Below are 26,629 nucleotides of genomic sequence, written 5' to 3'. Positions count from 1 at the left end.
CTCAAACAAGCAAAGTAAACTTGGTCCGATCAGGAAAAGTGTCTAAATGAGTGAAAACCACTCAAAACAAGATACATTTCCTCAATTCAAGTCATTTAAGCCAATGCTTGATATACTTTTTGTAGTGTATGCAGTGATAAAAACATCCAAACTAGGCTGATTATAATGAAGGTGTATCTTTCAAGGTTTTGTGTTGATAATTGTTCTGGAAAATGCCTATTTGTCATTATAAAATACTGTAATGCTCTAATGTAGAAGCGACTGCTTGAAGTTGCTGTTATGGTGTCATAAAATCATCTTATTATAATTTATGGATTGTTTTTCTGTGTCTTAGAAACTTGTTTTGTAACGAGCTTATACAGCAGATGCAGAACAAAAAGCACAGCATGAAAAGGAGTCAAGTTCATGTGTCTTTATTGTGACCAAAAATGAGAAACAGTAACAAATAAATAACAACTGGCCCTTTGGACATGTTCATAAAGTGCGTCAGTGATAACGATTTCACATGCTACATGCCGAGTCTGCTGCCGCTTCCTCCTCCTCCACAGTATCACCAACAACAATGTTTAAAGCACACACTGTTATTATTCACATACGAGAGGCTGGCGCTCTGCCTGCACTGGCTCGAGTGGCTGCTTTAGTTTAACAGCACCGGTGTTTGCAGACGTGGGACGGTCTAAAAACGGGCCACACAGTGAGCAGTGGCTAAAATTACAGAGTCCTTCACAGCACTGTTGCCGGGAGAGTTCATCTAAACAGTTCGGTCTGTAAATGTCTTCCCCTCTTCTGCTGTTTCTGTCCCATCCACACAAGCACCTCTCTAAAACACTTGGGCCCTGGTTCACCTCAGAGGCCCCGCTGCCCCGCCTGTGCACACACACACACAGCTCTATGACCGGACTCTTCAGGACGTCCCGAGAAGCGTGGCGCTCCCCTTGTCCTCGTTCAAATTTTATCTCGTGTGGCCTGGACCACGTCAGTCACGAATGTCCCGCTCACACCGACGTCGCGGTCCGCACTTTCGCGGACAGCGCCTGCTTGAAGCGCCTCTTCAGGTCCAGCATGTTGGGGGACTTGGGGCGGGGGATGAGAGGGGAGCGCTTCTTTTCGGCGGGGGCGCTGGCGGAGGCGTTGGCGGCGGTCGTGGCCGGGGCGGGCTGCTTGGCGAACTGGCAGCACAGTCTGTGGAAAGCCCCGTGCACTTGGTTATAGTCCTCGCTGGCCGACACCTCGTAGAAGGAGCAGCCCAGCGTCGCGGCCAGCAGGGGGCCCTGTTGAGCCTCCACGCGCCGCAGGTGGAGCAGGTCGGCTTTGTTGGCCAGCAGGATGACGGGGGGAGGGCTGGCGCCGCCTGCACGCAGCACTAACTGATGGAGCTGGCAGATGAGGTCGAAACTGCTGCGGTCCGTCACGGAGTACACCAGCACCACGGCGTCCGCCCACTGCACGGAGCAGGAGACGTGTTCCGGCAGACTCACCGCATTATCGGTCAACTGTGGGAGGAAAAAAAACAAGAGACGGGTTACAAAACTGCTCCGGCTTACATAAATAATCCCTTTTAAAGTCAAGCACCCCTGTACATTCTGCACTGATCTTTAGTAACGTCTGGAATGTGGACTGAGACAGACAGATGGGGGTTACTCCTGTGAACCGTGAGGTGCGTGTGACTGAGCAGACTCTGTATCTATTACAATGGTCCCAGACGTGCATTAGCCTAAATGGGAGATTAGACAGACTTACACAAGGGAGTCGAATCACTAAAATGTGCATGTTTGCAATTGGACTCGTGCCCAGTCGGGAGATAGCACAGATTAGTATCAGCGAGTCTGGCTTTGGGCTGCAATATCTGAAAGAACTTGCAACCCCTGAGCACTCCAACTAATATACTTTAAACTGTTTGCACATGATCAACTCTCATAGCACTCTAAAACATGTCTGATTGAAACTAAGTCGTTACTTGCAGTCAGTAGCAAATGTCACAGTGGCCAGACTAAAAGTGCACATTGGAAGCGCGCCTTACCTCGACCCCAGGAGTGTCCTGCACTTGGATGGTCACTTGGTCTCCATCCACTTGGACCTCGCGAGAGTAAAGATTGCCTGCGGGGGGAAAAATCACGCATTAGCCCACACTGCAAAGCAAAGTCTTCAGCTGTTGTTCACGGTCTCACGGGAGAAAATGATCTGTTCTTACCGGCATTTCTCTCGTAGTCGCCAATGAACCGCTTGGTTAGAAATCTCACAACGAGGGCTGTAATGAAAAAAGATACAACATTAGACTTTTATTCACGCGCTCAAGCAAATAAAGAAAGTGTAAACTATAATATTTTGACTGATTCTTACCGGTTTTGCCAACTCCGCTGCCTCCAATCACAGCTATTTTAATGGTCCGGTTTGGAAACGTGTGTTCCTGCGCAGGGCACTCCGCGATGGTGCTCATGTTCTGAATCAGACGCATTTTTTTTTTTTTTTGCAGCTTGTTTTTCTGATCCAAACGCAAAAAAACGAATAGAAATCCTCTGCAGAACGTGCTGGTAAAGTCCCGTATGAAGCTCCCGGTTTGTGGACGGAGTAAAGGCTTTAGTGGGAGAAGTGTCGGAGAGAAGGGTCTGGGTTGAACTGCTGTGGAAGGGCTGCTCGTGCGGTATTTGTAGGGCTCGAGCTGCGGTGGCGCGTCATTGGCTGATCGCGTGCGCTCCCCCTCCATCCTCGTGCGCTAGCCCCGCCCACACGTGGACCACAGTGCAGCAGGTGGGTTTTCTGACTGCGCGCGTTTGCAGCAACAAAGCGCCGTTTCTTTCCGAAAGTGTTCCCTCTATTCTTAATTTACTTTTAACAAGAATTACAAATGCAAACGTAGACGTAACAAGATTATCCCCTGGACTTCCGAGGAATTTACCAGAAATAGCCTTTTTACGGTGTTTTCAGAAGGAAGCGCGCGTGTGAAAGCGGGTGTTGTGATGTGTGACTTGTCGAGGCTTGTCTCGCTCTGGTGGATCTACCACACAGGGCGCGGTAATGGCCGTAATGTTGTGATCCAAAAAAAAATGCACCCCCTGCAAAGAGCTGGCATTCCTCCCATGAAGTCATGCAGGTCCCGCAGCCTGAGTCCTGATCAGGGTTGGGGTAACGTATTACTAAAGTAACGAGCTACAAAAATGCATTACTTTTTTCAGTGACTAAGGAATAAAACATATTGCTTGAACAAAATACGGGAATGTATTTGTCATTTCAATTTAAGTAACTCGAGTTACAAGAGCATTTAAGATAAGATGAGATAATCCTTTATTGATCTCACAAAGGAGAAATTCACTTGTTACAGTCGGCGTTCAAGAAGATCACTCAGAGTTAATAAAGTGCAGCTGATACAGAGATTATTGCACATGTTACTTCACAGTCTTATTGTACAGTCTGACAGCAGTGGGGATGAAGGCTTTGCGGTAGCGCTCCGTCCTGCACTGAGGGTGTCTCAGTCTGCCACTGAGAGAGCTGCTCAGCTCTTCTACAGTCCCGTGCAGTGGGTGGGAGGTGTTGTCCATGATGGAGGTGAGCTTGGCTAACACCCTCCTGTCCCTCACCTCCTCCACAGAGTCCAGGGGGCAGCCCAGGACGGAGCTGGCCCTCCTGACCAGCTTGTTCAGTCTGTTCTTGTCCCGCTCTGTGCTGCCCGGGGCCCAGCACACGGCAGCGTAGTGGAGAGCAGAGGCTACCACAGAGTCATAAAAAGTCCTGAGCAGAGGCCTGCTCACTCCGAACGACCTCAGTCTCCTCAGAAGGTGGAGGCGACTTTGGCCCTTCTTGTACAGGGAGTTGGTGTTGTGGGACCAGTCCAGTTTATTGTTGAGGTGAACACCCAGGTACTTGAAACTGTCCAAATGTATGAAAAGGAAATCTCTGACTGCACTCTTGCTCGATGGCAGGATTACCATTTTCAGTTTTATATTTTGACAAAAGTAACTCAGAAGTAACTCAAAGTAGTTTAACTCAGTTACATTTTTGAAACGGTAATATGTAATACAAACATATTACATTTTTAAAGCTGTAACTACTAATATAGAATAGATTACTATATCCTTGATTTTTTTAATTTTCTGTATTGTAATAAAATTTGTTTTGTCCTTCAGTATATGGTAAAAGCAGACATTTATCCAAAAAACACTGGTTTTAAAGCCTTTAAACAGTCATAAAATGTCAGGCTAGTATGCAGTTTTTTTTTTACAGTGAAGTGACAGTTTTCCTCCCTGAAAGTTGTGAACCCTGGTTTAAACTCAGTCCCTGTGACTAATTTTGACGTTGTAAATGCAATGGGAAAGTTTGAGATGAGTTTGGACCAGAAAATAGCTATTTGAAATGTGAGTGACTCTGTTTCTTTGTAAGTCACTTGCCCTTACACTGCTTAAAGCTGCAGGTGGAAGTAGGTCTATAGGTTATACGCTAGGAACCCCCAAAAAACTAAATATAAAAGCCATTTGCAACAGTTTTTTAAAGGGCACATTTAAATATTTGTAGTCCTAAAGCAATCACCAATTATACCAAAGTATTATTGCTTAAAAAAAAATGTAACTCAAGTATAAGTAGCTACTATACATCCCAAAGGTGACTCAAATAGAAAAGTTAAAAGAACACAACCTGTCTTTTAGTTCTGCTTATTTATTATTCTTGTAGCTGAAAAATAATGAGATTGTCCTTCAAAGACCTTTGTGTGTTTTGCATCTGAGCAGGCTAGCAGTTGTTTACATTTTCCGTGACAGCATTGCTTTATAACGGTTAGAAAACATGCTTATAGACTGATTCACAGATTACAACTATATAACTCTGATGTTAGTATATGTATGTAAATAAACACGTCAAACAATGCTAGGAATTAGAAATGCACATGGCTGTCTATTTGTGACTCCTTTGTCCCCCCACAGCCGGCTCCCTCTCCTGTCTGTCAGTGCTGCTCATGTGCTCCAGGTATTTTGGCCCGTTCTCCTCCGCGATTACGGTCTGGTATGTATTTTTGATAAGAGCGCTGATGACAGGCCGCTGCGCTGAAATATGAAATTAGTGAAGAGGCAGACTCGCGCTGTTGCTAGGTGCGAGTCTGCAACCGCTACACGCTCAGATGGAAAAGCAACCGTGAAAACATGGATACTGTGAACCTCATCCTTAGTAAGACTCACTACATACTCTGATTTGGTGACATTTTAATAATATGGTCTTTTAAGAAGCCTTGACTAAAGAAACGGCTACAGTAATTTGTACGTAAAACAGGAATCAAAATGTAAAGTTAAATCAAGAAAGTTGGGAATGATTTGGGCCTAACAGTTTAAAGCAGTACTAAGTAACTCATGCTCCTAGAGGCCATAAGCGTCACTGCAGGTGTCATAGCATGTTGCAGTTTTTTACTAATCAATGGTCCGTGAGAGTAAATACTACGCTGACAGAAAAGACAAAGGGAGAGAGGGATATTGTACATCCAATTACACAATGGAGATTAAAAAAAAATTCACTCAAACTTGGCTGTAAATACTGTTTACGTGGCGCTAGCCCGCAGTTAGCTTTGCCCGTTAGCCTGTTAGCTTCTTCTTCGGGATTCCGTTAATCTGTATTGGGGCCTCCGACCTGGTGGCAGACTCTCATTATATTTAGATCAGAGGGTTCTATTACATCAAATACTGTATATACTGTATTACTACCACTTTTTTAGGATCCTAGCTCAAGAGTATCCCAGTGACAAATTAAGCCCCTGCCGGCTGTTTGCCTAAAGATCTTGACCAAATCTAAAAGCTTCTCGCCTGGAGATCCACAGTATAACATGTCATTTGAAAGCTAATACCTACAAAACTGATCCTAACTTTTTTTTATCACATTGTCGCTGTGTTTTTATCACCTGTTTGTCGCTCTTTAGTCCCTTTTTTTGTTGAATTATTCTTGCTTTCCTGGCACGTTTTTGTTGCTTTTTTTTTAATCATTTATTATTTGCGCTTTCATCCCATTTGTTGTCAAGTTTTGGTCGCTCTTTTGTGTCTTTTTTGTCACATTTTCGTTGAGATTTTTTTCAAGAAGCTGTAAGATTTGGGTAAAGCCTAACTGGAGAAAATGAGCTTGGTTCAGGCGGGGGTCAAGAGATTAATATAAATCTTATCAATACCATTGCTACCGCTGACTAAAGGCAGATGTACATGTTTTTGGGGAAAAAGGACCGTGACATGGAGTAAAATCTCACTTCAAATCAGTAGAATATTTAGACTAAACCAGGAAAATAACATAATAACACTGAGATGACCCAATTTCGAGTTCTTATGGGAAGCCTGAGTTGAAGCCATTGTGGTTGTTCCCATTAACTCACTGACTGTGCAGCATCACCATTGTCCTGGTCAGTGACTCACAACCACAATTAGTTCAAATTACCCACAAGTGTCTGAAGTCAAGCCCTGGAGACAATTATGCACCGAAAAAAGATTTTGTAATGTCAAAAGTTTGCCCTTTGGCATATTTAAATGTGTAAAGGGTTGAATCAAATGCAATGAAAGAAATTATAGATGTAACATTCTACAAAGCCTCACTTTGTTTTTTTTATACCAGTTCTGTTTTGACATACTTTCACAACTACTATTATACTATAGTGTTGATCTTTTAATGTAGACCTATACCTTTTATAGCGTGGTCATTTTCAGTCGTAGTTTTTGTGCACGTGCCACACCCTCCTTCATTGTTAAAGGCTAATTTAAATACCTAAAAGCGAGAGTAAACTGTGACAATAGAGACTAGAGTAACAACAATTGTTCTTCTCCTGCTACAACTAAAACCCATTCATTGAGGTAATATCTCACTATAGCAGCACAATACCAGACCTGGGTGTGTGAGTCTATATGACGCTTTCCTCATTATTAAAAGCCCTAATTAGAAAAGCTGTCATTTACAAGAGAAAGCAGCGACAGTAATGACCTTATTAAAGACTCAGGGTGATCATACATGCGTTAAAACAGATACTTTTACTGTTACCACTGCTACAACACTGCGACTGCAAAGTACAGCTAATTATAATAACAATATAATAACTCTCTACATATTCAGACGCACATACAGCAGTAAAGGAAGTAAATATTTCACTGTAGCGACCCAAGCACTTGCCAATTACAGATCCATTTTTGTTAAAGGAATGGTTCAACGTTTTTCCATACTGAGATATGTTCTTACCTGAGCTTTGACCAGACAGGTACGTATCAACTCGTCTAAGCTCAGGTAACGACATATCTGTGTGGAAAAACGGTGAACTCTTCCTTTAAGCAGGACTGATTGAAAAACTTTAAAGCAGCCATTGAAAAGCAAAACACTGAGTATAGACCAGATTATAGTTTCAAAGTGACCGCACATGGCTTTAGACAGATAATAAAACTTCTTCTGCTAAAACTAGGTCTGTCACGATAACAAAATCAAAATATCGTGATAAACGATTTTATTGAAGATCTTTTAATGCCACAGAAGCCAACTCTAAGGCTTCAAAAAAAGTGCTTAATCTTAAAGTATCCCACAATGAACAGAAAATACAATGAAAAACAACTAACTTTGGCCACAAACTTAAAGGAAGAGTTCACTGTTTTTACACACTGAGATATGTTGTTGCCTGAGCTTAGACGAGTTGATGTGTACCTGTCTGCGCTTAGTCACGCAAAAAGAGCAAATATGCTGTTAGCATTTGGCCTCTCCCTGTATATTCCTATAGCTCCAAATGGGGGTGAAGTTCGAAGCGACCAAGCTCGTCTAAGCTCAGGTGAGAACATATCTCAGTATGTAAAAACAGTGAACTATTTAACTACCTTTAAGTATTACATTAGAAAAGTGGGGGGACAAATGCACTGACGATCAATATTGAGCCCAAAATGTATCATTTATTGAACGATAAATCGACATAGTAATTATCGTGACTAATATCTTTGTTCAGACCTCACTTTGAGATCATTTCTTTGGTTCACTCCTACATGAAGTCTTTCTGTTGTTTTTTTCATTTATAAATAACACGCCTCGTCTCCATGTCTGACTCTATAGCAGGGGTGTCCAAACTTTTTTCATGGGGGGCCACATATTGGAGCGTACATGGGGTAAAGGGCCATAGGTTGGTGGTTATTTCTGCAAAACCTTCGACTAGCAGAGGTTTAAATTGTGCCTCATGCCTTTATTTATGCTTAAAACCTTAATGCCAGCTCTGTCTCACAATAAAATGCTAGTTGTTAGGTTAGAATTGTGTAGAATTATTACATATTAAATAAAAAGGAGCATCTCTGATAATGTGAACCGATTCAGCAAGAAGCCCGAGGGCCACCAAAAATTGGTCTGAGGGCCACATTTGGCTGCTCTATAGCATTAATTACAAGTAAATACTTCACTAACGACCGCTGCACATGCAATACCTGCATCACAATAACTGACCTATGTGACTCCTTTTTCCCATAATGGACAAGCCCCTCATTAAAATACCTAAATGCAATCACTGACAAGAGAAAGTAGAGCTTATTATAGGCTCACAGTGACAGCATGCGGCTGGAAACAGCGAGCTAATCTTTCATTGAGCTGCAGGGATGTTGTTTTGGGGGAATCCTCGGCATTTACAGTGGAATGCAGAAGACTTAATTGGGGTCCCACATAATAAGGATGTCCTTGTTGACACTGAGGTGAGCATAGATTTCCCCCCAACAGGACCCCGCTCCCCCACACCTGCCCCGGGGCACAAACCGACAAGAAGACAATCGTTGGGGATATCAGAGAGGGCAAAGCTGCAGCGAGCGCATGGCCTCGGGCCCGGATCACCATATGCGGCCCTTCCATATGTATCACCGATGTTTATCTGTCCCAGAGCTCTTCGCCGCTGAGCTCAGACTTCTACTGGGCAAGGCATGTTTCTTTGTAGGGCATGAGTGTTGTGAGGGAAATCAAAGGGCAAGATCAACGATAAAATGCAGACAAAGAAAAGAGTACAGATATAATAGTGTCATATGCACAGCTAAAAAGTTCTCGCATCTACAGAAAGATCGTTCCAGATATTTAGCAGCCTCTCCGTGTAGTAAACTACTACTCATGCTCCTCGCCTTGTATTTAAACATGTCCTGGAGCATTTACATCTGAGAGAAGAATGAAGTATGAGCTGCTGGAATAATGCAAGAATCATATGCAGTTCAGAATAAGGCTGCGACTAACTATTATTTTGGTAATCAATAAATCTACAGATTCTTTTTTAGGAATAATCACTTTTATGGAAATACTTTTTTACCACATAAAGCTGAAGTGATCCCGGTTGAGGACATGTTGATGGAGAAAACGTAAAGGGAATGTTTATAGGTGGCTGATTCTGCTTTCTGACACAGACAGATACACAACACTTCATACCCTAACTGTAATGAATCTATAGCTAAAATAGTCGTTATCTATCAACTAATTCAATATCCATTAGTTCTTTCAGCCCTTTCAGAACTAGTTTGTAGAATCGAGGTTTAATTTTTTTCATTTTTTATTCATTTGAATCGGCAGGGTTGATGAGATTAGTACAGGATATATTTTGTTTGGAGAAGATATTTGCCCTAAAATGATAAAATGAGATAAAAACTCAAAAATGGGACTGAATATCTTTGGTCCTGTGATGAGGCCAATTTAGAGGACTCCGTGTTGTGGCTAGAATACCGTTTGGAATATGTACTGTATTGTGCAGTCTTTTGGTTAAGTTTGCTAATCATCTTATCACCTTGAGTATCATTGAATAGTATTGGAAAACAACATTATATCTGCTCTAACTTAACCGTACAGTCCTTCGCCTCGACAAGTCCCCCTCATTATTCTAATACCTCAATGTTAACTCTCCTGATGGGCTTTCACATTAGCGATGGCCTTCAGCGCATTATGCACGACGGCTCATCTCTGCGCCCCATTCACTGTGTTTGTTTATGTCTAGCTGGACATTTAAATATTTAATCACCTTTAGAAAGTGTTCATGCAGGTACAGTATCGCCAAGTCAGTTTGCATCATTGACATGTAAAGCTTAAAGACCAGTGGGGCATTTGCATCGCTCTGAATGAGATGAACGGGGCGAGGACTTTCTGAATGACAAAAGCCCCGTCGAGCAGCTTTAGGAACGGCAGCTCATGAGAAACGTTACAGCTGCACAGGGTAAATATGCCAGATTAAGCTCAGCTGAAGAGAAATATTCTGTGCAAGCAACAACATGGTCTTAATCTCTCAACCCTCGCCTGAACCGGGCACAGTTTCTCCAGTTTGGCATCACCAAAACAAGCCACAAAAGAGCGACAAAAACACAACAAAAAGCAAGAAAGAAGCAACAACAACAAAAAACGAAAAAGTGACGAAAAGTGAGAAATAAAGTGATAAATATAGACAAAAAAGTAACAAAAAAGTGACAAAAAGGTGACCAAAAATTAGCAAAAAAAAGTGACAAAAAAGTAAAAAATAACGTCAGAAAAAAAGTGGGAAAAATAGACAAAAAAGTAGCAAAATAGGGACAAAAAGTAACAAAAAAGTATGAAAAAGTGACAAAAAATAGATCAAAAAGTGACCAAAAATAGACAGAAAAATTGCATAAAAAGTGACAAAAAAGTAAGAAAAAAAGTGAAAAAAGTAAGAAAAAAGTGACAAAAAATTGGCAAAAATTAAACAAAAAAGTAACAAAAAATTGGCAAAACTTAAACAAAAAAGTAACAAAAAAGTATCAAAAAGTAACAAAAAAGTGACAAAAAAATCGTAACAAAAAAAGTGACAAACAAGTGACAAAAAAGCGACATCTGCGCAGTAATATCTTCACTTTCCTGCACGGACGTGGCTTTTTTTGTCCAAAAAGTGCTCCTAAGGTGTTATTACGCCTCACAATATAGTTCCCTTTTTATCCGCTTAGAAAATCGACATGTTTAATTTTGTGTAACTATACTTGGATCGTGTAACTACTCGCTTCTAACTTCACCACGTTTTGGCCCCATAGAGGAGAGGAGGAGAGGCTAAGTGCTAACAACATCTTTGGTCTGAGCGCACGCACAAAGACCAGACAGGTATGCATCAACTCCTCTAAGCTCAGGTAAGAACATATCACAGTGTGTAAAAACAGTGGCCTGTATAATAATTCTTCTTGTAGTTTACATCAGGCCTTTACATTCTCTGATAACTGCACAGCTCATTTGAAGGGATCACGGAGCACGTGCAGGTTCTTCCTGTGTGAAAGTGGAGGAGACAGACAGAAGCACTCGCACTTAATGAGAGGGACCGGGCTGTTTTCGTCTGCCGCTCATGTGACGCCGTGTGGTTAAGGTAATACTTTAAACTCCGGGATTATCCTGTTTTCACTCATTCACAAGTGATTTTTTTTTTTTTTTCCCGCTCACGTGCAAAACATGACAGGGCTGGGAAAAGTTCGACATGTACTGTATGTGTAGGTGCACAACACGGACTCCACACTCAGGGTTGCCAGATTCTACGGCTGGAACCCGTTTGGAGATGAATGAACAGATCTCAGCTTGTCTCCGTCCTCAATGAAGTCCAAATTAGCCCCCGTGCAACCATTTTAGAGGTTCCTTGCTTTCAAATGGGGAATGGCTTCATTAAACCAGGTACTGTAAGAGAATCTACGGTTCCTTTTTCAATGTTATTTCAGTCACTAAATATTTAAAACCTTTACTCATGCCTTTATCCCAGTTTGAAAACCCCAAAAGCTGCTCCCCTAAAGCCTCGTTTCATTGTCCGTGTTATCATTACCCCTACAGACGGGTCCTATTTTATTATATGATTGGTGTTTACTGAAGAGGACACGATGATCTGGACAGTCTGTGTTGGGACATGGGGTTCGAAGCCAGTCGTAGATGGACGTATTATGACAAATGTTTTTTTAGACTCACCCCCGAGGGCCAGTTTTCTGTGTCTGGTCTCTTTAACGCGACGGCCTGAGCAGAGCTAGACTCCCACTGCAGGCACTTAGGTTTAATCCAGATAAACAGCCTAATGCTCATCTGACGCTGGGCCAGTGGAGCTCTGTGGGAGAGACCGAGAAAATAGGCCATTTGTGCGGAAGTGAATTCATACTAATGGGGAAGACTGTGTGCACATTTCGTTTTCATTTGGGTTCATTCCGGTTTATTAGATCGGTCTGTTTGTCTAATTTTGGGGTAAAGGAAGTCGAACTTAGAAGGGAGTCCAATTTGGCTGCTCCCTTTGTTGTTATTCATGTTGTGATTGATTTGGTTTTTGTTCTTTTTCCTGTCAGAATAACACTTTACTGATGGCAAGAGCTCAGAAACGAAGATTTGATCTGAAGGCGACTTCTAACAGTAAAAAACTGTTTTGGTTTATCATAGAATATACTGATTAATCTTTACAATGCAGCACACTCATTCTATCGGCCAAAGGGAAATTTCATCTGTAAATAAAATGTGCGCCTGAACTCACAATGTGTTTTGAACATGGAGAACTGAACGAAATGTCTCCCCTTCCCTCTGTCAATCGTCAAATCCTGATTGACTCTTACCCTGCGCCTCTTTTCTCGCCCTGCTCTCCGCGGGACAGCGTGACCAGCTGCCAACTCACAAAAGGTGCACTTATGAGTAAGAAGATGAACGCTCTTCCCAGAGAGAACGATTTAGTCCTAAAATCCACAAATCCTTAATTGCCATTAGATCAAAACTGCAAGGAAATCACATTATATTCTTTCAAATTCTCTGTCTCGTTCCAATTATGTCAATAAACCTAATCTGAGGAGTGTTGTTTTGACACTTGTCCGTCCGTTCGGCTGAAGGTTTTTACTCGGGGGTTGCAGGAGGTGACAGGAGTTATGTGCTGCTGTGAGGAGAGGTTGAGAGACGAGCTCAGGCTTTTCACAGCTTGTATCAAGATCAGTGCCCATGAAAACAGGGATTAGACAGCGGTGAAGACAAAGAAGTGCAGAAAAAGAAGGTCATGTCCAAACGCAGTTACAGTTTCTTAAAGACGGGGTATTACGCTTTTTTCAATCACATAGCACCAGTCTATAGTACACTACAATGATGACCAAACCTTCTGTTGGTCTGTGAATGCAGTAAATTAGAATAACTGCCTTGTATAAAATTGCTCTCTCAAAATGGCTGTAGTGAATGTCTTGAAATAGGCCTCTGTCTCTTTAAGAACCTCTGACTCTTTCCGACACGCCCCCTCCACACACTGTCTGTGGCATCAGTGGGGAGGGGGTTCTGCTGAGGAGCGGTGGTTGGTTACTCGGCTGGTGACGAAAGCTCGGAGGCGTTTCCAGGAGGTGGGGGCGTTCCCAGGAGGACTCAGGCAAACCTATCCCTAAAATGGCCGCCATCAGAGTTTTTACAGATTACTCAAAAATACGTGAATGTGCCAAGGCAACACTTCAGGCATGTTTTTAATGAGGGAGTGACATAATAACATGATGTAAAGCTTGAAAAAGTCGATTTTGCATAATCATTCGCTACAGCCATTTTGAGAAATCAATTCATCTTGGATCTTGGATTATAGGATTCATCTGGGTGACAGTAGCGCAAATGGTAGAGCGGGTTGTCTCATGATCGGAAGGTCGGGGGTTCGAATCCCACCTCCTGAAAGTGCACACTGTCGTTGTGTCCTTGGGCAAGACACTTCACCCACATTGCCCCCAGTGTCTGCGTACATTGGTGTATGAATGAGAGAAATCTGAGGTAAGCATGTTTAAATCAAATGCGGGTTTTATTGATAACAATTATTATGTTGATTTATTCACAAAAACCTTGCATGACGTTGAATCTGTTGAATCAAATAAAAAGTTTTAGCTTTTAAATGATTAGCATGTTCACATATAGTGAAGCTTGATCGTTGGTTCTGTTTGTTCAGATGTAGTTTTAGAGCTATTTTTAAACTACAGCCATTACATTTCCCTTTGATATGTTAAAAAAAGAAAGTGTTTTTTGGGGCTTTCACTCCGCCTATGACGAGTGCAGAAAGCCTTCGGTTGCTTTTAGAGAAAAGGCAAAATCGAGTGGGTCTGTAGGACAAAGTAGCTTCATAGTGAGAAGGGAAGTTGTTCCTTTTTTAGGACACGTTTTTATTTCCCAAGTAAAAGCAAAGTGCTGCAGCTGCTTCTAATGACATTTTTGAATCAGCACCGAACAGAGAAGCCTTTTCAGGTTGTATATGTAGCCTAATATTTTTTTTTATCCCGTGTCCTGATGTGCATCTTGTGAATGGTGCACTCTGAGAGGTGGTTTGAGGTTGAGTGAGGTGAGGACGTTACGAGTTAAGAGGTGACATCTCTGAAAACTCACTGTTGTCCAGTCGTCTTGATGTGACTTGACATATCTTCTTGTTCATTCAGTCTTATTGCCCAGTATCCCCTCCCTCCCTGATGGAATCCTCTTCCATTTACCCAGGCATGACTTTCTTAGCATTTTATCTGATATTAAAAATACTTTGACCTTAAGTGCAGCCAGTTGTCGACTGTTGAGGTCAAAGCTGCAGTGACATTTGAGCTCTGAACAGTTGCTGAATGTCTCTCAATGTCGTGTCCTTTAGCAAGACACTTTACGCTATCTGCCTAGGTATGATTGTAGTGTAAGTTAGGGATTGATAGAGGCCATGTTTCTCTCAGACAGCCCCAGGGCAGGAGTTGCTGTATGAGTCTGCCATCACTGAGTGTAGGGAGTAAATGAGCAGTGACATGTAAAGCACCTCTGTAGTTTGTAAAATGTGTTTATTTGACAGGGACAGTACACATTAAGGAACATTTCTGTAAATATGTCAGTATTAGCTGCAGAGTTTGGTAACGATTTATATTAAGGTGTGCTTGTTTAGTGTTTATAAGGTATTAAAAAGCATTAATAATATGCTTGTAGAGTTTTAACACACTGCTTAATATCCTTTTATCTGTTAACATTAATAATACACATATATACATAGCCAACCCCTAACCTAAACCTAACCTTTACCCTCACCCTGAAATGATTACTAATGCTTATTCATGCTTAATAAGGACCTTAATCTAAAGCAATACAGAGTTTTCAACTGTCACAATGTTGTTCTGAACCTAGAGTTGGATTTCAAGCCACTCACATATATTTGAGTGATCTTTGAATCTTCATGAGTGGCTGCCCTTAGCACTTTGTTCCCACAAAGCTCCTCCTGAGCTCCTGCATATGTTTTATAGTGTTTCCTCACCTCTTGATCTCTGTTTTGTCTTTTTCTCTTAAACTAACTAAAACTGTTTTAGATATAATTATTGCATTTTAAATATTGTATTTTCTAAGATAGTGATAAAGATGTGAGATTATTACCAAATACCTGCAAAAAACCATAACACCTCGCTCTTGTCTGAAGAAGCATAATATGAACTTAGTGTTTTTCTTTTAATTGTACTTAAAGCCACACTGCGGAACATTCCAGCTTATTTGTTGTGACATCAGATCAGCTTGACACTGGCAATACAATTTGTGCTGAATCAAAATAAATAATTTGGGAAATGAATCCTTGCATTTTGTTCAATGTATGCGCTGAGTGAAATGTTTTGTAATAAATAATGTAACGAATAATGCACATTGTTTTGTCTATTTCTTGTACTACTGCTGGTGATGATGCAATAATAGGACATTCAAGGTCGCAATTGTATTTTTTTCTTAGTATTTTTTGTGAGTGACGCACTTTGAGAGGTGCGTCGAGGTTGGGTATTGTAGTGTTAACTGAGGTAACACGTCTCAGAAGGAGAAAATGGCAGGAGCTTCTTTGGGTCTTGGTTTTGTGAAAGTCTGGGCACAGTGAGGATCTGGAGATGTTACGAGTTTATTAATCCCCTGATTAATGAACTCTCCTCTTCTCCACGTCGCACTGACAGGAATCTTAATGTGGCCATATTGAATGAATGGCTTCATACTTTACATGTAGTTACTCAGGGCCAGTCCAGTGCATAATTTTGAGGTTATCTAATCCCAAGTTTGTCTTTGTTAATTAATATATTCATGTATCTTCGCTTGGAATTTAAATTAAGATCTGCCTGGATTTGAATTATTTGATTAGATGAGCTTTCTTTCACTCATTGAAGAGATACAGTTGAGCATGGTGAGAAATTAGGTCAAGTTTATACAGTTCCAGGTAGAATTATTTAAATACCCGAGTGTTCATATTGGAGGCAGCCTCAAGTGGCAGGTGAGCAATGTGCTTGGGGATACAGCAGTGTGGATTTGCATTTATTCAACGTTGACGCATTTCGACTCATAGGTCTTAGATTTTTAAGAGGCAAAAACTCGGGTCTGGGAGGAGTTCGGAGAAAACATGGAGGAGGACTATCGGTCGGCCTCAAAGAGATTCTGGCAAACCGTCCGGCGCCTCAGGAGGTGTAAGCAGTGCTTCACCAACACTGCTTACAGTGCGGGTGGGGAGCTGCTGACCTCGACTGCGGATGTGGTCGGGCAGTGGAAGGAGTACTTCGAGGACCTCCTCAATCCCACCGTCACGTCTTCCGATGAGGAAGCAGAAGCATGGGGACTCAGAGGGGGGCCGCCCATCACCCAGGCTGAAGTCACTGAGGTGGCAGGGCTCCAAGGGTGGATGAGATTTGTCCTGAGTACCTTAAGTCTCTGGATGCTGTAGGACTGTCTTGGCTGACACGGCTCTGCAACATCGCGTGGCGGTCGGGGACAGACGGATCGGTGACGCGGTTGCTGTATCGGACTGTTGTGGTGAAGAGGGAGCTGAGTCGGGGGGCAAAGCTCTCGATCTACGTTCCCACCCTCACCTATGGTCATGACGAGATCTGGGTAGTGACCGAAAGGACGAGATTGCGGATACAAGGGCCTGAAATGAGTTTCCTTCGCAGGGTGGCTGGGCGCACCCTTCGAGATCGGGTGAGGAGCTCAGTTACCCGGGAGGAGGTCGGAGTAGAGTCGCTGCTTCTTCATGTCGAAAGGAACCAGCTGAGGTGGCTAGAGCATCTGTACCGGATGGCTCCTGGTCGCCATTCCTGAATGGATGAATGGAAGGTCTGTGTCAAGGCCGTGTCAGATTCAAACATTCATTTTGTCTGTCCTCCTTGCAGTTTATGACTAAGAATAGCTGCATTTCACTATTTTATTATCGTTATAATTTCTTAATCCTTTCTTGTCTCTGTTTTTAATGTATCTTTTGTGGATGCATCTGAAGCAACACCATGTGCCCAAGACAAATTTCCCTATGAAATCATATCATTTTGTTTTGCATTAGAAAAATATCCTTAATCATTGCACCAAAGCTGAAAGTGATTAAAATATCAGATTTCTGGAAATACAAAAGAAATTCTTGTTTATTTTGTCAAATCAGTCAAAGAAGACAAAGAATGATATGTCTTTAGCCAGTCAGTGAAGTAGTACCATCATTTCTAAACCCCCTCTGCTGTCACCACATTATATCACATCTGTCTCTTGGTGAGCGTTTGCATGTTGGTTCACACTATCAGTAAACCGGCTTAGCGCCTCCTGTGACTGGGTGGATTAAACATATTTACATGATAATAGGCCGAGAGAACAGCAACAATATCTCACCCCAAGTTGGTAATGGCTTCAATGGCTTCAATGTTTCATGAGTCTCCTTTCTTTTTATCGACATTAAAGCGACCAGAAAAAGTCTCCTCATACGCGCAAGACAATTGAATACTTGGATTTTTAAAGAGCTGCTATGATTCACGCTTGAGCTGTGAAAATTACTCTGTCTAGTTCCTCAAGGTCGGTCTCTTCCGCGCAATAATGTGCTTTTGCGTTGGCGGTTAACCGTAACAGCTGTGTCTGTGCCGGAAGGAGGAGCGGCCCGGAAGTTCAGCTCACTAGGAAGAAATATCAGTTTATATTTTCATGATGATACGCATTGTGTTTTCTCTGACGTTCTCAAATTATAGTTCGGGTCCATGTCACTGTGGTTTGCAGTCTGTAATGGCTTCATAGTCTTAGTCATTGAGTTTAAGAGCTGATTATACTGGGTTTGCTTCATGTCCTGGTTTAGTCCTGCTGTTGTGAACGGCATATGAGAGCTTTTTACAGCTGAATGGTTGGACAGTGTGGTTTGCTCAGTGGCCAGTCTTAATATCATCTAAACCGTTTCATCATATTCTTCAAGTCTTCATTAAAAGCGGCTAATGAGACTTTAACTATGGCCCAAATCTCCTGTTGATGAATAAAAACTAATTGATGAATTTCTAAAGGTTCGGTCTTATGATGTCATCTTTCTGTGCCTTGGATCCCAGAGTCACGTCCTTGCATTTTACCAAATTGAAAAAAGGAAAGTCCGGCAGTGCCTTACAGCAAGAGGATCCTGGGTTCAACTCCTGGGGCAAGGCCTTTCTCTGTGGAGTTTCCTGCAGCCGCTCCAGTTTCCCCTACCAGTAAAAATATGTAGGATTCCATCTGGGGCCAAGTTAAAGCAGTACTAAGTAACGTGTTTACCTTAATAAATCCTTTTCGTAGTCCCTGTGGGGGTAATACAAGTGTTTATGGGATGATTGGGGGGGTCTTTCATCTCCCCCTGGTGTCTCTGGCCAGAAAACTATGTTTGCAACTTGACTGCCACCGGACCGGAGCAAGCAATACACACTAATGGAATCACGAAGAAGAAGCTAACAGGCTAACGGGCAAAGCTAACTGCGGGCTAGCGTCACTTTAAACAGTATTTACAGCTAAGTTTGAGTGAATTATTTTTTTTTCCATTGTATAATTGGATGTACAGTATCCCTCTCTCCCTTCGCCTTTCCTGTCAGCGTAGTATTTACTCTCCAAGACAATTAAAAAGTTAAAAAATCACCTGCAGTTGCTCTCATGGCCTCTAGGGGCAAGAGTTACTTAGTAATGCTTTAAATAAAAAAATAAAAAAGATATTTATCTTTATTTATTCTAAATATTTCATAAACATGACCTATCTGTGCCCTCAGACACCAGTCGCATCAGCCATTTTTTTTTTACATCAAGGAACCAGTCACCCATTTACACTCTCATTCATACACCAATGTACGCAGTGTCTTGCCTAAGGACACAACAGCAGTGTGATTCTTCAGGAGCTGGGATTTGAACCCCCAACCATCCGATCATGGGACGACCCGCTGTACCAACTGCGCCACCGTCACTGCCCCATATCAACTACATTACACGTTTTGTTTCCTGAGACTATTATCCAATCGTAAAGCAGATAGAATCACACACTTTGCGTTGCCAGATCCTACGGCTAAAACAAATATACAGTAAAGATAAAGGTCACTTTCTGATCTGAATGTGTCATTGTGTGTACTCGTGTTGCTATAACTTTCAGAGTTCATTTGGTCAGACATTAGGACTCATCTTTACCTTTACATGTTTCAGTTTCTCCTCTCAGAGACACACTTTTCTTGCCGGAGATCCACAAAAACTGGTAATGGGGCGTGAGTGTTTGGGAAAAGGCACATGCTGTACTCAAAGTGACAATTGCATCCAAAAAAATCACACGGAGGAGAGAGGCGTGCGTCAGATGTGTCGTCTCCTCGGCACTTCGAGACGGAGAAGCGATCGCCACGTCGAGTTTGGCGAGACTGATGGGCACTCTCGTACCTCAAATGAAGAGTTTAGATGGGAAGAAAATGTCCTGAATAAAGGATTTGGGGAATAAGATGGTGTTCTTTGGCTGCTGAAGTAGACTATGTTAAAAAGACATCCAGCCTTTGCAAATGAACAACAGAGGCTCAGTCTGTCCGGTCAGGAGTGATTGTCCAGATGTTTGGCAGATTCAAGTGCTCTATTTGTCATTACGGACAAGTGATCTTCTTTAATGTGAGAGCTCTGGCCAGTTCATTCTGTCCTTGTGTCCTTGAGCAGCACACTTCATCCTGATTATGTGGGTGAATGTCATTTGTGAGGGAGATGTCATTAGAGCCAGTTTGCCCCAGGGTTAAATCAGCAAACAGCCTCCACGAGTTAAAGAAAATGATAAACAAGTAGCAAATAAGACTTCAGAGCAGAGATCAATAAAAATGAAACATTACAGCTCAGGCAACCCATCAACCGCTGTCATAATCCCATCAAACAGTATATGGAGCCAGCGAGAAGCCTATATATCAGCCTCTTGTCAGTAGGCGTATGTTGACAGTGAGCACCACCTGGGACGTTAGTGCGCTTCAGAGGGCTGGAAACTGGGTCAATGCACGGCTCCTGTTCACTATAGACATGTAATGACACAAACACTTCCACTGTTTCTGTGTCTAAGTGGATACGACAAGCAATCTATAGAAATCCTACAAGCGAATGGAGCTATGCAGATGTTATGAGGACATGTAAGGCTAGACACTGATTGAAAATGGCCAAAGAGGTACTTCATGGGAAAATCAATCTGAACCAATGAGCACATAACTAAACACTGAAACATGACGGGAAATTGCAGAGGCTTCCCCATCCGTCTTTGTGGAATGGAGAGAACTGTTTTTGTTATTATTAAGCGCTTCATGAAAAGTTATGGGTCAGTGATCTACACTTACAGGGCTACAGTGGCTCAGATGGTGGAGTGGGTCGCCTAATAGCCAGAAGGTTGGCGAATCCTGGCTACCATTGGCTACCTTGGGCAAGACACTTCACCCACCGTTCCTCCAGTGTCTGTGTAAGCTGGTGTATGAATGAGAGGTTCCTTGATGTAAAGCAACTACAAGCGATACGACAGAGAACAGAGAGTAAGGAGAGGAGATGTCCCAGACCAGCGGCTAATCCACTGTCCATCGTGGAACGACCATTGCGGAGTCTCGATCAGTGACAGGTCCAACTGACTGAAGGACAGATTCATCCACCAACCTGTCAGGAAGCTGAACTCTCTCCTTTTTTGCTGCCCCCTTTGTTGTGTATACATATTTATACATTTGCAGGGTGGCTGAGTGGTTAGAGCTCTAGCCACGCAGCTAGAAGGACAAAAGCATTTCTTCGTCTTCGGCCTCTTCTTCTTTGGCTTCTTCTTCTTTGGCCTCTTGTTCTTTAGCTTCTTCTTCTTTGGCCTCTCCTTTGGCTTCTTCTTCTTCTTTGGCCTCTTCTTCTTTGTCTCCTCTTCTTTGGCTTCTTCTTCTTCTTTGGCCTCTTCTTCTTTGTCTCTTCTTCTTTGGCTTCTTCTTCTTCTTTGGCCTCTTCTTCTTTGTCTCTTCTTCTTTAGCTTCTTCTTCTTCTTCTTTGGCCTCTTCTTCTTCTTTGGCCTCCTCTTCTTTAGCTTCTTCTTCTTTGGCCTCTTCTTCTTTGTCTCTTCTTCTTTGGCTTCTTCTTCTTCTTTGGCTTCTTCTTCTTCTTTGGCCTCTTCATCTTCTTTGGCCTCTTCTTCTTCAGCTTCCTCTTCTTTAGCTTCTTCTTTGGATCTCTCCAAACACAAGTTGAGGCAGTTTTAGGCACGGGACTAGGTTCTATAGGTTCACACATCTTCTCTTAAGTGTAAACCCTTCTTAATGCCTGTCTGAATCTAAAAACAGAAATCATAATATTGCAGCTGTAGGTTTGGTCCCTTTGCTTACTAAGAGGTATGTGAGAAAAACACTCTGTCATCCTTCAGCAGCTCCACTAAGCCCACATGAATGAAACCTTTTAACATCTGAAGCATCCATCCTATAGATAGCTATTTATATGCGTTTGATTGAACTCAAATGTGAGTCACGGAAGTTAAGGCCTTTGTCCGTGACTGTGCAAAACTAGGTCAAATCCCTGGTTGGGCAAACGGCCGCCATTATACAAACAATATCAAGTAAACTTTCCACCTACTTTCACTGACCTGACATTACATCTTTGAGTCACGATCTCATTCAGACGCACACAAGCCTACTCTTTTTCGGTCTTGCTCCTTCATGTAATGATCGCTATGAATCTTTTGTGTGTGGTGGGTTGAATGTGGGCGTAGTTGAGCAGGAGTGTGTTTTGATCCATAACACAGGGCCCCATTTGGGAAGAAAGTCACCTGAACTAATACAGCCCCATCGGTGTATTTTTAGGCCTGCTCTGGTCCAGTCTTTCTCACTTTGACCTAAATACAGCAGTTACAATATGTTGATTTGTTAGAGCTTTACTTTATAGTGGCTTTGGCGACATTGACTCACTAAACTTCCGTTTGCATACATGTGCTTGCAAAACGTTGCTATATAAATATTCACAAATACACTCGTGAGCTCCAGTATTGCCAACAAGGATGATGAGATCTCAAAATGTGGGTTGTCCGTTACTGGGACAACCCACATAAAACAAAAACGGTCACAAATATCAATGTCTTCTCTCTCAGCATGTATAAACTACGTTCCACACACAATATTTAAAAGCAAGTGCATGATTTTGGTAAGTACACAGGACTTTTACAGTCGCAGGACAGTGGGCGACAGCGGCACAGGTGGTAGAGCGGGTCGTCTCATGATCGGGTTTGAATCCCAGCTCCTGCAGGTGCCTATTGTCATTGTGTCCTTGGACAAGACACTTCACTCATCTTGGAGGCAATGTGTGAATGGGTGACTGGTACATTGTTCATTATTATGGCATCATCAAATCTATAGTAATTAAATTCTATAGTCGTCATTCTGTACCGACTTGGTCAAAATGTGTAAAGGGTTTGGTTTATCAGATTTTGACAGTTTGTTTCCTGGTCTTTATCCAACTGGAAGCAAAACCCAGAGCTAAGCCACTATTATTGACAGTGTTTGCATCATAACTGAACAGAAGCGTTGTAGTAGTAGTACATTTACAAGTTCATGTACTTTAGTAACTGAGCTTCTTAATCGTACAGTACTTCTGCTTCTCGTAATGTTGTATTGCAAGCATCTGTACTCTTGAGTATACAAAAAAAACGTTCTACTCGTTCTAGTGTGAGTAAATTTAAGCAACAAAATCTTAATTTTGACGCATGAAATATATACTGTATATTATGTGTTTTGTTTACCTAATTTCTTTTCATATTTTTTAATGGTATTTCCTTGGAAATGTTATGATTTTCACATTTGCTTCTCAAAATGTATGCCACAACTGAATCATAAATCAGACTCAATACTCCCAGTAAACAAGTAACAAGTATTTATTTGGGTCACTACTTTTTGTAAATATACTTTAAAATTACATTATTCTTACTTAAGTCAATAATTTGGCTACACTACCCACTCCTGTTTCAGAGAATAAAATCTACCTAAACCTCTTAACCCCCACCTAAACCAAGCACATTTTCTCCAGTTTGGCTTTACCCAATTCTAAAAGCTTTTAATAAAAGAAGAATCAAAATAACGACGAAAAGGAGAATGAAAATGCAACAAAAAAAGCACATGGACAAAAAGCGTGGTGAAAACACGACAAAAATGCCACAAAAAAAAGAAACACAACAAAAACGCTTAAAATACATGACAAAAACGCACTGACGAGATAAAAAAGTTCTGTTTTGTAGGTCTTAGTTTGTCAAATGAAATGAGGCATTACACTGTTGCTCTCCAGTCGAGAAGCTTTTAGATTTGGAAGCCGAACTCGAGAAAATACGCTTGGTTAAGGCAAGAGGTTAAAACTTTGGTGCTGTTCTTCCAACCGGTATCAGTATACATTTTTTGTTGTTTTTTACAGGTACTGTCCTCCATCTGGCATGACGTCAAATTCAATCATGACCACAACATATGGGCTTTCCAAACCTCCTCCATCCAGAGCTCCCATGGTGCCACTACCCAGCATGCCCTGCTCTGATGCTAACAGGAGCTGGTCTACTGTAAACAGGTATCAACATGTGTCCCGTCAGAACATCCTGTACTCAGCATCAGCCAAAACTTCCCAGTGCGCAGCCAATAACTCATTTCTCATTTTGTTTGGACGGCTCCCATTAGTGGCCAAGTTCCCATTATTGTTATGAGGCGTAAATGCATTAGTTAAAGTCAAGATGTGTTTGGAGTTCCCTCGGGTCGGCTGAGGTGAGGAACAGAGACTTCTAGGCCTTTTTCTTGACACGTGAAGCTTTAAAGTGGGGTATAAATATTCAGTACTCTTGAGGTAAAACCCACCATAGTACAACCCAGTGAGTGAGGAACAGCGGCGTTGTTATAGTGAGCACACAACACAACTATGTGTTTTGGTGTGGGACAATATGTATCGCAACAATCTTTTTTCACATTTTCAAATCGCTCGGGGAAAAAAAAACACTTCAACAGCGGGAAGTACTTGGTCTGCTTGGATACAATGTTGTTGTATTCAGATAAGACTTCCAGACCAGGAACACATTAAAATAGTTTACATCCGACAAGAGGCAGTTTCAGATAAGGCATACAACTTATATTAAAAGTTATAAAACCACTTACAATACACTATACGTCGTCAACAAGAGAGAAGGAATAAAACTACTCATAGGAAGACAGGGTTGCACACAAAAGGTCTGTTCTGTAAACATTTATATTAGATCTCCATTGGCCAATATAACTTTAGCAAATGCTGTGACAGGAAGAATTTTTGTCACTGGAAGTTATTCTTTGGTCATTGTTTGCAGACCTTGTGGATGAATGTGTTCAAGCCTGGCTGGACAAAAGAAAGACAGAAACAAAAAAAGAGTTATGAAAACAAGATCATCAGAAGGAAGGGATATTACGTAACAAAGAATACAACATGATTTTATTACATAAGCAAAGATTATTTTGATGGCTGCAACTTTGACAAACATGAAACGCTCAAAAACTTTCTAGATTTCTGAGTCTTTTATGCTCTTGAACTTGGACGTTATTTTCCAAGGCTAAGCGACCAGACAGCTATAAACTTTGTGCATTCTGGGACCGCCACCAAAAGGAAAACAGCACTGGTTCGTTTCTTAATCTTGTGGTTTTGTGAATTTTGGGTATCTCATGTGTATTTATCTGATATATCAAATTCACCATATCAACAACCCCTGTTCTGGATCAAAGTTGGTGAGAAAAGACTAAGGGACAGATATTCCGCCTGGCGCAAGGACAGCCTTAGTCGAGGCGAGGCTTCGATCTTGCACAAACACAACTTTGCGCTACTGCTTTCACGGTCAGGATGTGAACTCAATAAATGCTTTTTTCCAGTGCTTAATTTGATCCCCTGTTTGGGGGAATGCATTCCCCCAATTTTCAGTTTTTCAGGGTAAAGGATTTGGGAATTTTTTAGGAGGATCCGGCAAATATTTGATCTGATATAATGGTGTTTCATGAGAGTGTTCCGGCAAATGTTTTGGCGTGTTCCCTAAATCCATCACTTCAGCCCAAAAGTGTTCCTGCAAACACTAATTTACAAATCAAGCACTGCTTTTTTTCATTTTAAGTGTGGCAGAAATTGATACAGAAGAGTTGCCGTCCAGAATTGACACAAACGGCTACACACCACAACAGGCTATATAGTATATTGATGCTCGACCTGGAGCGGGGCGTAGATACTTCTCTGAGTCGGACGCCCTTTCATTCATCCACACACACTGTGCTAACATAGTTTGTGTTTAGCAGCATGCTACCAGCACTTGAAAACATATGGACTTAAATTGCATTATAATAGACAACAAGTTTATAGTTTGCTTTTGGTTGTGGCTTTGAGAGAAAAAAACTAACCGAGTGGTGCAAGTTTGATCGATTTTGCGTTTTCAAGAGGTCAACTATTCAAAATGTCAATGTGTTGGCTGAATAAAGCCCTTGACGATATTCTGAGGTCGGTTTTTGTGATGAAATGGGGTGATGTTCGACCCACATACCTTATCATTCTGTTGAATAAACCATGTTTGTGCCTGAAATACACATTACCAACTAAACATAACAACAAATAAAACCATCAGGACTAAGGCTGCAGAATCCAAACAACAGTCATAACTATAAAAACCTGAACCAAAATAGAAAGTGTTAGCGGGGGTGTGCTATTGTGTTCTGTGTCCAGGCATGTAAACATGTAATAATTTTCCTCACAATGAGAGCTGAGGGTTGAGAGCAGCTGCAGCACCCACTGGTCGTCACTCAAAACCGAGACATGCCTAACTACCATATCAACAAAGTCCCATCCTCGACCCTTAGGCTCCAGCAAACCTGTAAGCTTATCTCCAAAACAACAAATACCCTTTCCCCACCTCTTACGGCTGTTGAAGTTTGATAATCATAATTACGTCTTGTTTTGTTTTTTTGTTTCAGATGTAAATTTGACCGAGATAATGGTCAGTGAATTGTTGTGTAAGCATGAACAAAGGCAGTGGTGAAAGAAAGTGTCCAGGGGGCATGGGGCGTCCCGCGGGGCTCACCACAGAGGACAGTTCCTTTTGAAGATCCTCTCCCATGGCTGCTGTTGTGTTTGTTTATACAACAGTGACCATGGGGAGGGGGCTTGAGCAGTTGGGAACAATTGCAAAGGTGGTTCTCTATATCGCCTTATTGTCTTTTCTTGTTTGTGGTTAATTTACAAAAGGAAAATAATAAAAAACATGTTTCCACATACAATGCTTCTCAACTGGTGGGTTGGGACTCAAATCTGTGCTGTTTTAGCATTTTGATTGGCTGGTAAATATGTAATCACATTTATTTTCTCATGATTGATCTCCCCCTCCCAAAAGATCCTGGGAGCTCTGTTGTGCGGTTCAAATGGATGGATGGATGGATGGATGGATGGATGGATGGATGGATCACAAACAAATACATATGGCTTATATGAATATGGTTCCATAGACAAGAAGCTCCAGAACCACATAGCACAAATGGTT

The 26,629-nt window shown here is 41.9% G+C and overlaps 2 protein-coding genes across 2 annotated transcripts in view; both read right to left on the bottom strand.

Moving 5' to 3' along the window:
- Nucleotides 1-26,629, bottom strand: part of pdgfra (platelet-derived growth factor receptor, alpha polypeptide) — a 424,693-nt gene that overhangs the window by 389,121 nt on the left and 8,943 nt on the right. The window lies entirely within an intron of this gene.
- rasl11b (RAS-like, family 11, member B) lies at nt 414-2,509 on the bottom strand. The gene is made up of 4 exons (XM_079574793.1): nt 2,341-2,509; nt 2,192-2,248; nt 2,021-2,097; nt 414-1,493 (listed from the first exon to the last, which is right to left on the bottom strand). Exons 1-4 carry the CDS (start codon nt 2,453-2,455, stop codon nt 996-998), a joined length of 747 nt encoding a protein of 248 aa, XP_079430919.1. The 5' UTR covers nt 2,456-2,509; the 3' UTR covers nt 414-995.

Source organism: Gobius niger (assembly GCF_951799975.1).
Source record: "Gobius niger genome assembly, chromosome: 17".
Classification (NCBI taxonomy): domain Eukaryota; kingdom Metazoa; phylum Chordata; class Actinopteri; order Gobiiformes; family Gobiidae; genus Gobius; species Gobius niger.
Note: the sequence above shows the minus strand (reverse complement) of the source record. Positions and strands in the feature narration are given on the sequence as shown.